Below are 12,759 nucleotides of genomic sequence, written 5' to 3'. Positions count from 1 at the left end.
CATAAAATACCATTCAATCAAAAATTTAGAGGTAGAATATTAAAAATTCTTCTGAAGCTGTGAGTAATTTTCCTAAGTGCTTTGCTCTGCACGTGTATTGGGACAGGGCTGCTCTGCTCAAATTATAACTCTTCTGTTAACAAGATGCGGTCAGAGTATTAGATGTACATCTTACTATCAGATCCTTAACCCACAAGAGAACCTATGCACTGTTGGAGAAATATTTACTTATCTCACTGTAACCATATTTTCTACCTTTGTTTTAAATTCAACGCCCCACTACCACCACCAGTGGCAAAAACAGGATGTTCGAAGTCATCGGTGAGACCCTGGAACATGACTTCCCGAGCTGGATGGCGAAGATCCTGAGGCAGCTTTCTAACCCCGGCCTGGTCATTGCTGTCATTCTGGTGATGGTGTATGTGTTTGTTCTCAGGCTCCATTTGAGTCCCTTCCCAGCCAATCCTGACGACATGATGGTGGGCGCTGAATGATGCGAGCCATCTTCTGCTCCTGCGGGATGCGATTCACAGCCATCTGCGTCAGTCCCTGCCTCCCTGGGATTATAAGATTTGTTCCCAAGTAACCAAAATAATTATCAGTAAACAGCTAAAGCAAGGGAAACATAAATGCTAAATGCTAAATCTAATCAGCATGTTGAGTTTCCCTTCCCAGCACGGCCCCCACCTCTTGCTCCATAAAGCAGATGGCTGTGAATACAGAGATGATGAGCCTCTGTGTTAATATTCCCCTTGGGAACCCTCAAGGCTATATTTTAGGGCTAAAGGCCTAAGGAGCATTAAAGATTACCCCATTATTTTTTTTTCTTAGAGGGCTGTCAATAACTATGCATCCATAGTAACAGAATCAGAGGAGCAGAGCGTCTCCCAGTTACTCTAGATTATCCCTGCCAAGTCAGAGGGATTTACGAAAGGACGTTTAGCAGAAGGATTTTGTTCCTATTTTTCCCTTCACTTGGGGCTTCAGCAGCACAAAATATTCATATTCTGGAAGAACTAAGAGAGACACTCTCCTTTTCACCTGCCAGCCCCTTTTAATGAGAAAAATCTGGAATAACTGCTGTTTTAGGTCAAGAGCAACATGTATGAAGCTACTTCCAGGGATGCTGTACCCACAAGGTTGTTGTGGAAGATTGAACTTAAAGGTGAAAGGAACAAAAATTAGAGCTGAACTTCAACTGGCTTGAAATAAAAAAGCTGGATGCTGACCCAGTTATCGTGACCATTCCTCATGGCCATTTTTATGGTCATAGTCACAGAAAGTGGTGAGAACAAGGCCATCTTCACTTTCATAAATTAACAAACATGACTGACATGCTCATTCCTAAATGAGATGGGACACAGGCAGACCCTTCCCAGGAAATTCAGTGTCTACACCTTTACTTGCCAACACCTTTTATGTGCGAGAGATACTAACTCAGAGCTAATTTAACAGTAACAAAAATTACTGTTACACATCGTAGAACCTTATTAAGAATCAGAATTAGTCTCTGGATTATATGTGTTGGAAGCATCAATCACCAGATGGCCCTTGAATTGATTTTCTTTATCCACAATTTCTTGAGAATGTGGTTTCTGAGAACATGTCAATAAGGATCCTGTGGCCTTTGTTTTCCAAATCTCTTTAATAGTACAGATGAGATCTTGTCTGACACAGACAGACAGACAGTCAGACAGACAGACCACAAAGGGCGGCCCTTGCTACTACATTTGTAATTTGCTATAAGATTTGTTTTTAAACAAAAAGACAACACTATTGGAATGCCTGTCTAAAAATCTACCACACTACATCAGGAATTTATACTGCTGTTGTTTTAGGTACCCTATAGTGACTGATTTTCACCAAAATAGTCATAAGAAATAGCTGTATTAATCACATTGTCGTTAGCACAGGGATGGTCTGCTCCAAGTGAAGTGTTGATCAGTGCAGCACAGACTCCCTCTTGTTTTGGTTCCCTCTGCTCATCTGCACTAACAAAGTTTGGAATCCGTGGGACTCTCTGAAGGCCTTAAAGTCACTTGTTGGGAATGGTTCAAGGGTGTCCAAAAACTGTTGACACTGCAACATGACACTGTAGACTACACATCTGTAGCTATACATCTGTAGCTATCCTGGGACACTTATGGCCCAATGGTCAAAACTCGGCAGGTCTGGCAGACTCAGGCCATACTCCTAAAGATCCAGAAGTAGATAGTATAGGAAGAGAGACAAAACTGGTCATGACCTAAACATCTAAAGATACAAAGAGCACTCTTGGTTCAGGGACTAAAGAAAGCACTCTGGAGTGCTGACACTGATGTGTGAGCCATAGTTTCACAGCCCTTGACACTGAGGGAAGGCAGCAGCATGAGGGTTAAAAAGACGTGCTCAAAGGGGTGGATTTTGCTCTAAATTGCAGACTTAAAAATCCAGATTGCAGTTTACTATTGATTTTCTCCCCAAACTCCTTTGTCTCACGTTCTTCTTTAAGGGGCCCCAACAATTGGCTTAGATTTTTATTACCATTAATTAGAGAAGGTTAGAAACATTTTGAATTTCCCAGTAGATTATATTAAATCCACTTGGATGGTTTTCAGTATTTGAACAGCATTTAGGTTAGTTTTCTGTAAGTGCTGTCAGTGAATGTGAGGCAAGGAAATATACGTGAGGCACACTCATTTAAGATGCATAGGGAATCCCAGAACTGAAAATGATTTGTGAAAGAGAAATTAACATTCACCTATGTCGAGACTTTTCCAAGAAAATTCTTGTTCTACACACACACACACACACACACACACACACACACACACACACACAATTTCATGGCAGATGCTGCCCCAGATGTTTTCATATATGTAATTTCAGGCAAACTCTAGCTAACCACATAAGAGATAAACCCAACTAAAGTGTGTCAATAATTATGCTGCCAACACCAGATGGCTCATAAAGGATATACTCTGGCATGTGGGTGGGCAGAGAGAATGTGTTTAATCTCCAGTTATTTGTAGCGAGGCCAGCAACAGCCATCTTTCCTTTTTACTACAGCTCCCCTTTGCTGGTTCATTTTGCCCAAAAAGAAAATGAGGATATTTATTTTGTTAGAATTGTTGAGCTGGAATTTGCTTTTTCTAGGAATGTAAATGCCATTTAAAATCCAAAGTTATTCCTTGGTGAAACAGTTTTTTTTTTTTTTTTTGGAGGGAGGGAGAAAGGCAAATGTACTATGGGGAAAAATCCATGTTAATGAAGGTATGTCCTTGAGGATTGCATTCTTGGTTGTCAAGACTAAAGGCGAAATGGTGAGTTCAAGGTATGAACCTTCAGCAGACCTGCCGTTTTCATTGTTGCCATTGTCATTTTTCATAAGGCAGCTGTAATTAGAATTTAAACTGATGATAATACACTTCCAAGAAGCTAATATTGGCCTTGTGGAATTGCAGATGGCATACATACTAGGTGGCGGATCAGAAACCTTTGGGCCAACTTTCTGGCTTCACCACAGTCATTGTATAATTTTAAACTACACTTTATTTCAGTGATATTGGGGATGGAACCTATGGTTTTACTCATGCTAGACAAGTGACCTGCTGCTATAGCCCCAAGCTCTCACTGAGTTTCCTTATTTGGCCTTGAACTTGCAATGTAGCCTATCCAGTGAACACGAAATCCTCTTGCTTTAGCCTCTCTCTAAGTCAATGTGCATCTCCAGACGTGGGTTCTAAGTACACCTGTTTACTTCTCTGGACCTCAGGTCTTCCATGCAGAACATCACCTTTTGGATAGAAAGTACCTTATATCCAATTTCATGCTAGTATTGGTTAATATAGTCCTAAGCAGGGTAATGGGAAACTGAGAAATGCTATCAATTTTATTTTATTCTATTTTAATTTTGATTTTAGTTTGACCATCTATTATCTCAATGCTACCGCCAAGGGCCAGAAAGCAGCAAATCTGGATCTAAAAAAGAAGATGAAAATGGTACAATATAATTTAATATATACATATATGTTTTATAATATCTTTACCAATGTCAAGTAGAAGAAATCTGAATGTAGTCTTCTTTCCTTTTTTATTGTGTAGCAAGCTTTGGAGAACAAAATGCGAAACAAGAAAATGGCAGCTGCTCGAGCAGGTTGGAGATGTGTTTTTGTTTGTTTTATGACCCTAAGAGTGTACTCTTTCTTTCTCCACATGAGGCATTTGATGGCCTTCTGCAGCTTATCCCATGATTCCCACCATCCATTGTTTCAGATCTTCCCAAGCTTCTATCTAAGTGAGGGGTTGGTTTCTCTTCCTTGGAAGGGGGTTAGAAAAAAGGATGGAAAAATTCAACAGTGTAAACTTTGGAGCACCGATGAAAAAGTGACCTTAATACCTGACAGAAAATGATGAATGCTTCCTTCTGGTCATGTGCAAATAGCAAATGCCTTAGGGCTTATTTTGACTAGTTTTATAATTGGGAAAACTGGGATGGTACCAAAGGAATCCACTTCTCAACTCACCATCTTCACCATTAAAAGTGTTTTCTGTTCTTGGCACCTTTCACTTTTAATTATTTTCTTAGCACTGAGGATTGATGCCAGGGTCAACCTAATGCTGTACTACAAAACTTCGTCCTCAGACCTCTATTTCTTTGTTTATTTTGGTGGGGGCTGTCGCTGTGTTTCCAAGGCTGGCCCTGTACTCACTCTTAGCCAAGGCTTTCCTTGAGTTTGCAAACTTCTGACATTGGCCTACCAAACAACTAGGATTGTAGTTGTTTGTTAGCAGGCTGGCTATACTTCTTTCTAAACCTCTTCAATGTTTAAACTACAGTTGACCTTCCAACTGCTGAGTGCCTGCATTCAAAGATGTAACAGGCTACGTGCTGTAAATATTCTGGAAAATAAATTGCAAATGTACTGGGCATAAAGGCGTTTTATTTACCATCACTATTCAACACTATTACAACTAAGATTTGTGTATCTGTGGTGGGGAGGTTAGACCTAATGCCATGCAGATAAGGCAGTGCACCATTACTCAAAGAAGGGATACTTTTATTGACAAAAACTAATGATAGGTCTTGATCCACCACCACCACCTCTACCACCACTGCAATTATGGCAACTTGAATGAAAATCTTTTCCAACTTTCCTAACTTTATTTACAACTTCATTCCTAACTTTAAAATTCTTCCTAGTAGTAGAACTTTTAATCTTTTGTAAGTAACTTTGAAAATATTCAACTCAAATCAATTTAATTTTAAGAAGAGATACTTACTAACCCACATGAATAAGACCCTGTAGAGCTTCAGAGCACTTGGTTTTTGTTTTGCTGAACTGGAGGTTAAAACTCCAAGGCCTTGTAATTGTTGGGCAAAATCTGTCATTGAGCTGAAATTCCATGCTTCCTTTCTTACAAACTGTTTTTTTTTTTTTTTTTTTTTTTTTTTTTTTTTTTTGTCTTTTTTTGAGATTTTGCAACAAGGTCTAAGTTGACCAGGCAGGTCTTAAACTCACGATGTAGCAGCCCAGGTAGCCTTGAAATTGCCATTCTCTCATTTCATCCTCCCAAGTAGCTGGGATCACGTGTCTGAATCATCAATCAGCCACAGTTTGCACTTTAAGTCCTTCACTTAGAATCTGCTCAGCACTGAGCCAACTTCCATGTGAATCAATCAAGAGCAGGCTGCTTTCACTGCAGCTGATTTGCACCATGGTAGGACTGGATCCACCTCCAAGTCCTTGCCCACATTAGATTAACTACCAAGAAAACTGACCTTTGACTTTGAATAGCTTCCTGAGAATGGCAAGGGAATATCTTTCCTTGAAAATCTGTGGGATCTTCTCATTTTAGACTAGCCCACTTGGGTCATAGAGCCCACCCCCCCCCCCCCCGCGCCCCAGTAACTGGATCTAGCCAAGAGTATAGTGGGTGGCTGCAGCCGGTGAAGGCTTATTCCAGGAGATAGGCTTGTTTAGCTTCCTGATGCACACAAAATGCACTGAAGAGGGCCCATCAGTTTAAGAAAAGGGAGGAAATGCTGGATGGTCCCAAAGAACATGACTCAAGAGATTGGTCTCTTGTCTCCTTTAAGCTTAAAGTTTTAAAAATACATTTTTTCTCCTAGCATGCAGAAATGCAACATCAATCATGAGAAGCCCATATTGACGACAGTGATGTACTGTTTGCAGACTAGTCTTTTCCTAACCAGTGCTACATAGGAGTACTGCAGAGATGTGCATGATTATGAACTCTTACAAAAACAGCCCCCTTCGCTTCTTCTAGACAGTTGGGTCCTGTTGTCTGTAGATGAATTGCTAAACAGTCTTATTAATAATAATAATAAAAAAGCAAAAAAAAAATGGAGCCAGATATTGGGGTGAATGCTGAAAGATCAGAGAAGCAGAACAAGCCACAGCCAACCTCTCCTGGACAACTCCTAATCCAATCCTGTTTCCACAAATCCTCAGACTGAAAGTTCTGAGTTCTCACCTAAATGGATCTCAGCTGAACTGCTGCTTTAAAGTCTAAAAGCTTAAAAGACTCCACTTCCTGGTCCTCATGCCTTATATTCCTTTCTGCTTCCTGCCATCACTTCCTGGATTAAAGGCGTGTGTCCTTCCCAAGCAAAGACATGAGATCTCCAGTGCTGGGATTAAAGATGAGTGCTACTATGCCTGGCTCTGTTTCCAGTGTGGCCTTGAACTCACAGAAATCCAATGGACCTCTGCCTCCAGAATGCTAGGATTAAGGGTGTGTTCTACCATTGCCTAACCTCTATGTTTAATATAGTGGCTTTTCTGTTCTCTGACCCCAGATAAGTTTTATTAAGGTACATAATATATTGGGGGACACAATATATCATCACAGTTCTCAGCTTCCAAACCCAACTACACCAAGACAAACTTCTCAGGTCTCTCACTTGGTTCTTAAAGTATTCATCTCCAAATTGCACATTTTTGTTGTTTCTTTACCTCTTCCTTTTATTATCAATTAATTATTGATTCCAATGCAAAGAAGGATTTGGCTCTTTTTACATCTACTCTCTAAGCCCATGTTACTTGTTTGGGTTGGAATATCATTATTACCCATACTAATTTTCTCAACATTAATAATTTTCTATATTTCACCAATTCAATGTCAAAATTTCTGCTACTCATCCAATTGCACTTTTCCACATCCTATCTCTGTTATGTGCATAAAAGGGGCCCCCACCACTCTGGAAACTGGAGCTCCTTAACTACATGGAATTTTCTTGAATTACTTGTTAGTGATTTCTTTCTATCCATTTTCTACTTTGGAATTCCTAATATGTGGCATCTTGGACTGGTTTATTTTTTAATTCCCATTTATTTTTTATGTTCTGTCCTTTTGCTTTAATTTTCAAAATTTCTTTTATTCTTTTCACTTCAGCCACCATAACTTAACTTTTGCCAAATCATCTTAGTGTCTAAATGGCATCCCATTCTTCTCAAAGACAGTGATGTCTTATCTTCATGAAAATACTAATTCCTCTTTTTGAAGTTTCCTTCTTTTTATAGTCTCTTTTCCCTACGCTACTTTGTCTTCCTCTGGCACTGGTCACCATTACAACCTTCCTCAGCTTGTCTGTGTCTCCTGACATCCAAGGTACAAAGTAAGTTTGTATCTTCTGAGTGTATATATGGGGAGTGGGCAAAGACCTCCATGAACGCCCATGTCAGTATCTTTAGGTTTATCTTCCCAGGAATATTACATGTCCCAGAAGAGTCATCACCAAACATCAACCTAGCAAAATGGGGAGAAAAGGATGTAGGTCTCAACTTCAAGATTATAAATCATTCATATGGTCTTCACTATGGTACTCCGTGTTCTAGACATTGAACATCTTTGTTTTACTTTTTCCAGGAAAAAAAAAAAGAAAGTCCATCAATCTTCTGGCAGTATGAGAAATTATACATTGGTACTAAGAAGGGAAATTAATCTGAGGCTCTGATTTTTTTTTTTTTGACATAGGGTCTCATTACATGGCTCAGACTGGTCTCAAACTTCTTAGGTATCTCAAGGCTGGTCTTGAGTTTTGAACTTGCCACCCCTGACTTCAGGTTCTAAATCCTGGGATTACTGGAATGCATCACCTTGTTCCTCCCCATCCATCTTCTAACTGCATTGTAGATAGTTGAAACCCCATCCTTACCTTGGTTTTAAATTTCTAGAAGGAACTGTTTCTGCCAACTTTTGTATCTTTAGAGATTTTTTTCTGTGTAAATTCTATTGTTTCTCACCGCTTTCTCCCCTCCACTGGTTTAAGATTTGTTTGTTTAGACTGACAAGTCTCTCATTTACCTATTGGTTTTCCTAGTCCCCAAATCACTTGTACTCCTGATCCCTCCTCCATGGAAGACATTCACACTCCCTCCCAAAGGTTCTGTTTGTTCAATCCATTGAACTCATCTTCACAGTCTAGGCAAATATCCTATGCTGAGAGGGCAGTGAACTTATTCTTCTTCAGAATGATTCTGGTTAACCCACACAATTACTTGGAGAATGTTTGCCCATTGGGACGCAGTTTGCCTTAGGGGATTGATGAGCATTGCCTTGTTTTATTGAGAGATGAGAGTTTAAAAGCACCCTGATAGTGCTTCTATGAAATTTAATCTTACCAGATTAGTTTTTAAAATTGTGAGTGAAAAGTCTTGATTTCTATGACACACATTCTAGTTAAGACTTACTATTATCTTTATTGCTTAAAATAATGATATAATATACAACATGATAATTATCTGGTTCCCATAATGTTTATAGTTATTGAGAAATGTGTAATGAGTATCTAATGTCAAAAGAAACTCTTTTATCTGAAAAATAAAAAGAAATGGATTTCTATATTTATTGCATAAACAGTAATTATGTACCAAATAAGTATCACTTTCTTTTTTCTTTCTCTAGAACTTATGAGAACTTTGTAAAATGATAAGAGATATTTTGACTACAAGATTCCAAATATTGTTGTAAAGTAGAACAAATTTGGAAAGATAATAGATTTTAAACTACCCCATTTAGAATCATTATGTGCACTGAGAGCTGAATTTTCATGTGTCTTTTTTTCATCTCTCTTTCTCTCTCTCGTTTTAAACAGCTGCAGCTGCTGGTGGCCAATAACTTTGTCAAATATCCTTGGGGGTCCAGAAGCACTCTTCACTTCCCCTTTTGAATGTAGTGAGCTATGACAGGAAGAGCCAGGGGACTAGCATTGGGGAATGGCTGCATTGTGATCTACCACTGATGGGTCATCAAGGCCACAGTCACGACCATCTATCAAGGGATCATCAGCTCTCCTTAAGCAAGAAGAATCTCAGCATATTATGTGCTTCTCTGGGTTATGATGCTTTCTCTCTTTATTCCCCCACATGTTCTCAAACAGATTGAGTTTAAGTGGGGATATGGTCTAGTGATATAAATTACTGGGTATAATTGATACGATACTTTTTAAAAAGTCAGTATTTCTTCATATGGACTTTCTTCTCACCTGTCTGTTTAGTTTCTTAAATTGGGAGTGGGGATACAATAGCACCATTTTCCCACTAAATTTGGAACTATTTGCATGAAATACTCACTGTGATCATTTACTGACTCACTGTTTTGTGTGTATGCTTTTTCTTATGAATTCATTGATATGATAGAGTTGATGTCTTTCTTACCTATATAAATGTCATATAATCTTAATTTTAAGAGAATTGGCTCACCTTAAAAATATAACATCCTGCCGGGCGGTGGTGGCGCACGCCTTTAATCCCAGCACTCGGGAGGCAGAGCCAGGCGGATCTCTGTGAGTTCAAGGCCAGCCTGGGCTACCAAGTGAGTTCCAGGAAAAGGCGCAAAGCTACACAGAGAAATCCTGTCTCGAAAAAACCAAGAAAAAAAAAAAACATAACATCCTTCCCCCCTTTTTTATCTTCCTACCCATCAGCACTCACATATGCCCAGCACCTTTGTATTTATAGCTGGATTCAGTATGATAAGAAAGAAGCCTTTTAGGAGAAATGTTACATGTCATTTGATATTTCCTGCAGTGCTGGCTTAACAATAGTTTATCATCATAAGGAGGCATGAGGGTCTTAGACAAACTGGACCTTTATGTTTTCAACAAAAGAAGATAGCACAAATGACTGATCTCCAGTCAGAGTCTCCTCATTTAACCTCCAGTGATCATCCATGAAATTCGATTGTTGTAGTCTGTGTTTGTTCTCTACTTTTTTTTGTTGAGATTAGGGAAAAATGCCTTTAGTTGGAGCTTTAATTTGTAGACTTGTTTAAACATTATGTTTGTCTAAAGTTTGAGTTCACTGAACGATAGCACTCAATGCTCTCCTCATCTTGGGCTGTAACCTGTAGCTCACACCATCCCTTCCCAGACCTGAGGCAATCTCTATCCCTGCAGTTGACTTGGGACTTTTGACTTAACTACTCCTCTTCCATCTTCTACTGGATGTGTAATGGTCATACTGTTCTCCAATCCTTGACTCATTTCCTCCAATTGCGTTGTCCAGATTAGCATGTATTCCCAATCATGTCACTCTCCTAATGGGATTCCTTAGAATGTTGCATCTGTATCCTCACTGTAGCATCTATACCAATTATACCAATTTTCTTGCATTCATGGCTAATCTTTCCTATCTAGACTGTAGCTCTTTAGGAGCAGGGATCATATCTTCTTACTCTGTTATATGTCTCATACAGTGCTGTGCACAGGTGGGCACTGCATAAATGCTTGTTAATTAAATTGAATCAATTTGACTTATAGCAGCTGCATTATGAAGGAAAAAACTTATGTTAGATGCATGGAAAATGTTCCTCTGATGTAAGAAATGGACAAACTTCTGCCAGGCTTTTGTTATCATTAGACTGTAATGCAGATGATTAAATAAAGATAGTGTTGATTTCTACAAGGGTTGTTCATGTACTGTGTGGTAATACAGAGGATCAGTTTATTGTGTCACCAAATTCAGAAGTGAATGTTGCCCTTGCTCTAGATCTACTTCTTAAGAATGAAGAGAAGCTCATTTTTAAGGATGTTCCTTTCCTAAAGTCAGCATACTTTTAGAAACTATTTTAGTCTTACAAACATTCAGTCTTTCCATGTATTAAAAATTAACCTCAGGTTTTTAAAGCACACATTCTCCTGTTTTAAGTTAAGCATTTTTAGAAACTGTAATCTTTCAGTCTTCAGAGAGCTACTGAAGCATGACCGAATGACTGACTTCCTAGACAAGGGTCTGGAGCAGCAAATTCTTGATTCAAAGCTGTTCTGAACACTGTTCAATCAGCTGCTTAAACATCTAGAGTTTATTTCTGTATTCTTCCTATGTCTATGGCAAGGAAGCAAAAATCTAGACTACAAATTTTCTGAGAGGAATAAAAAATCTCTGATAAATATACACAAAATAACTTTATCTGGAGAGCTTTACCCTGCTTGAAAAAATAAACTGCACTTCAACACTCTACTTGAATGATTTCCTCTGCTCACAGGGGCATATAATTTAATCGATATCCATGGATTTATTTTAACAAAATGTTCAGCTGAACTGTTTTCTTATTCTAACAGATCCCCACAAAACTTAGGGCCAGATACATATACCAAAAGGGTAATACAGCAAGATTCAAATATGAGAGGATTAAGAATGAGTTTGGCTGGTGTTCTTAGTTCTCTGCATGTCTACACTTAAGTTTTTTGAAGACTTTGAGAAAAAAAAGTTTAGATAACAAAGTATATCTAGTTTCGATTTGCTTCTTCTCTTAACATACTAATGCCATAGAAAATATTTCAAAATACTTCAATGACTACAAACTACTCAATAATGTTGTAACTTAATTGGTTCTACTATTTCAGAGTTGTAGGTTTAGATTTTAATATTACATGCAAACTTTAAGTTTACATCCTTTTAGAACAGTTTTTTTTGCAGAAGCACTGTGTATAGACTTTTATATCAATGTATTCATATTTCAAGACAGTTTAAATTTATTGCTATATTTATATTACCTCTTATTACTCAAAATATTTGCTATTTTATAGCATTTATTTTGAAGCCACTGAATTTCTCTCATGATGATGTTTTATTTGTGGCTACATGAAGTGCTCCTTTCAGGAACTATCTGAGTTTCTAAGAGTCTTAAGTTTAGGTCAAGTGGGATCATTTTGGTTACACACCAACTCTCAAGCACTGCTTGAAATCAAGTATTATCTATATTTGCTAACAAAGCCAAATTTCTGTCCGTATAGGCATACTTTTCATACTTCATTGATATGTAAAGCATTTGGTGATAGTGACATTTCTGTCTTAAGTGTAACATCTATTTATTGTTAAACATAACTAGTTCAAAATTATTTCCCCAAATAAGACAGATAGACTTTCTAACTTTTCTTATGCTGATGTTTTTGTATTGTCACTATTCACAAAGGCCACATTTCTCTGGTGAATATTACCATTCAAAAGAAAACCTTAGGAGTCATGACTGTGATCTTTCTCTTCCCCATGTTGGCAGATATCAGGTAAATTACTTCCAGAACATTCTGTTGGCAAGCCAACAGAAATGATTTAAATTTAAATGAAGTCATAAAGTAATTTATAGCATAACAGATTACTATCTGGTCACCTCAAGTGAATCACAGTGTGTCCAATGTTTTAGTTGAATTCACAGGCTATGCAGGCTCTGGAGGTCCTGATGGGCCATCAGGAAATTTTGCCAAAAAAGAAAACAGGGGAAAATGGCATCCTCAGAGCAGATTGGAATATTCAT

General features: G+C 38.3%; 1 protein-coding gene across 1 annotated transcript in view; it reads left to right on the top strand.

The window, feature by feature from the left end:
* Tmc1 (transmembrane channel like 1) overlaps positions 1 to 9,293 on the top strand; it is a 120,977-nt gene extending 111,684 nt beyond the window's left edge. Inside the window, exons 16-19 of the mRNA XM_028895250.2 lie at positions 293 to 418; positions 3,903 to 3,981; positions 4,084 to 4,135; positions 9,101 to 9,293. Of these exons, the coding sequence (XP_028751083.1) occupies positions 293 to 418; positions 3,903 to 3,981; positions 4,084 to 4,135; positions 9,101 to 9,123 (280 nt within the window). The 3' untranslated portion in view covers positions 9,124 to 9,293. The remainder of the gene's footprint in view (positions 1 to 292; positions 419 to 3,902; positions 3,982 to 4,083; positions 4,136 to 9,100) is intronic.
* The last annotated feature ends 3,466 nt before the right edge of the window (positions 9,294 to 12,759 follow it).

Source organism: Peromyscus leucopus, chromosome 1 (assembly GCF_004664715.2).
Source record: "Peromyscus leucopus breed LL Stock chromosome 1, UCI_PerLeu_2.1, whole genome shotgun sequence".
NCBI classification, from domain to species: Eukaryota; Metazoa; Chordata; class Mammalia; order Rodentia; family Cricetidae; genus Peromyscus; species Peromyscus leucopus.
The sequence above is the reverse complement of the archived record's forward strand: the minus strand, read 5'-3'. Positions and strand labels throughout refer to the sequence as shown.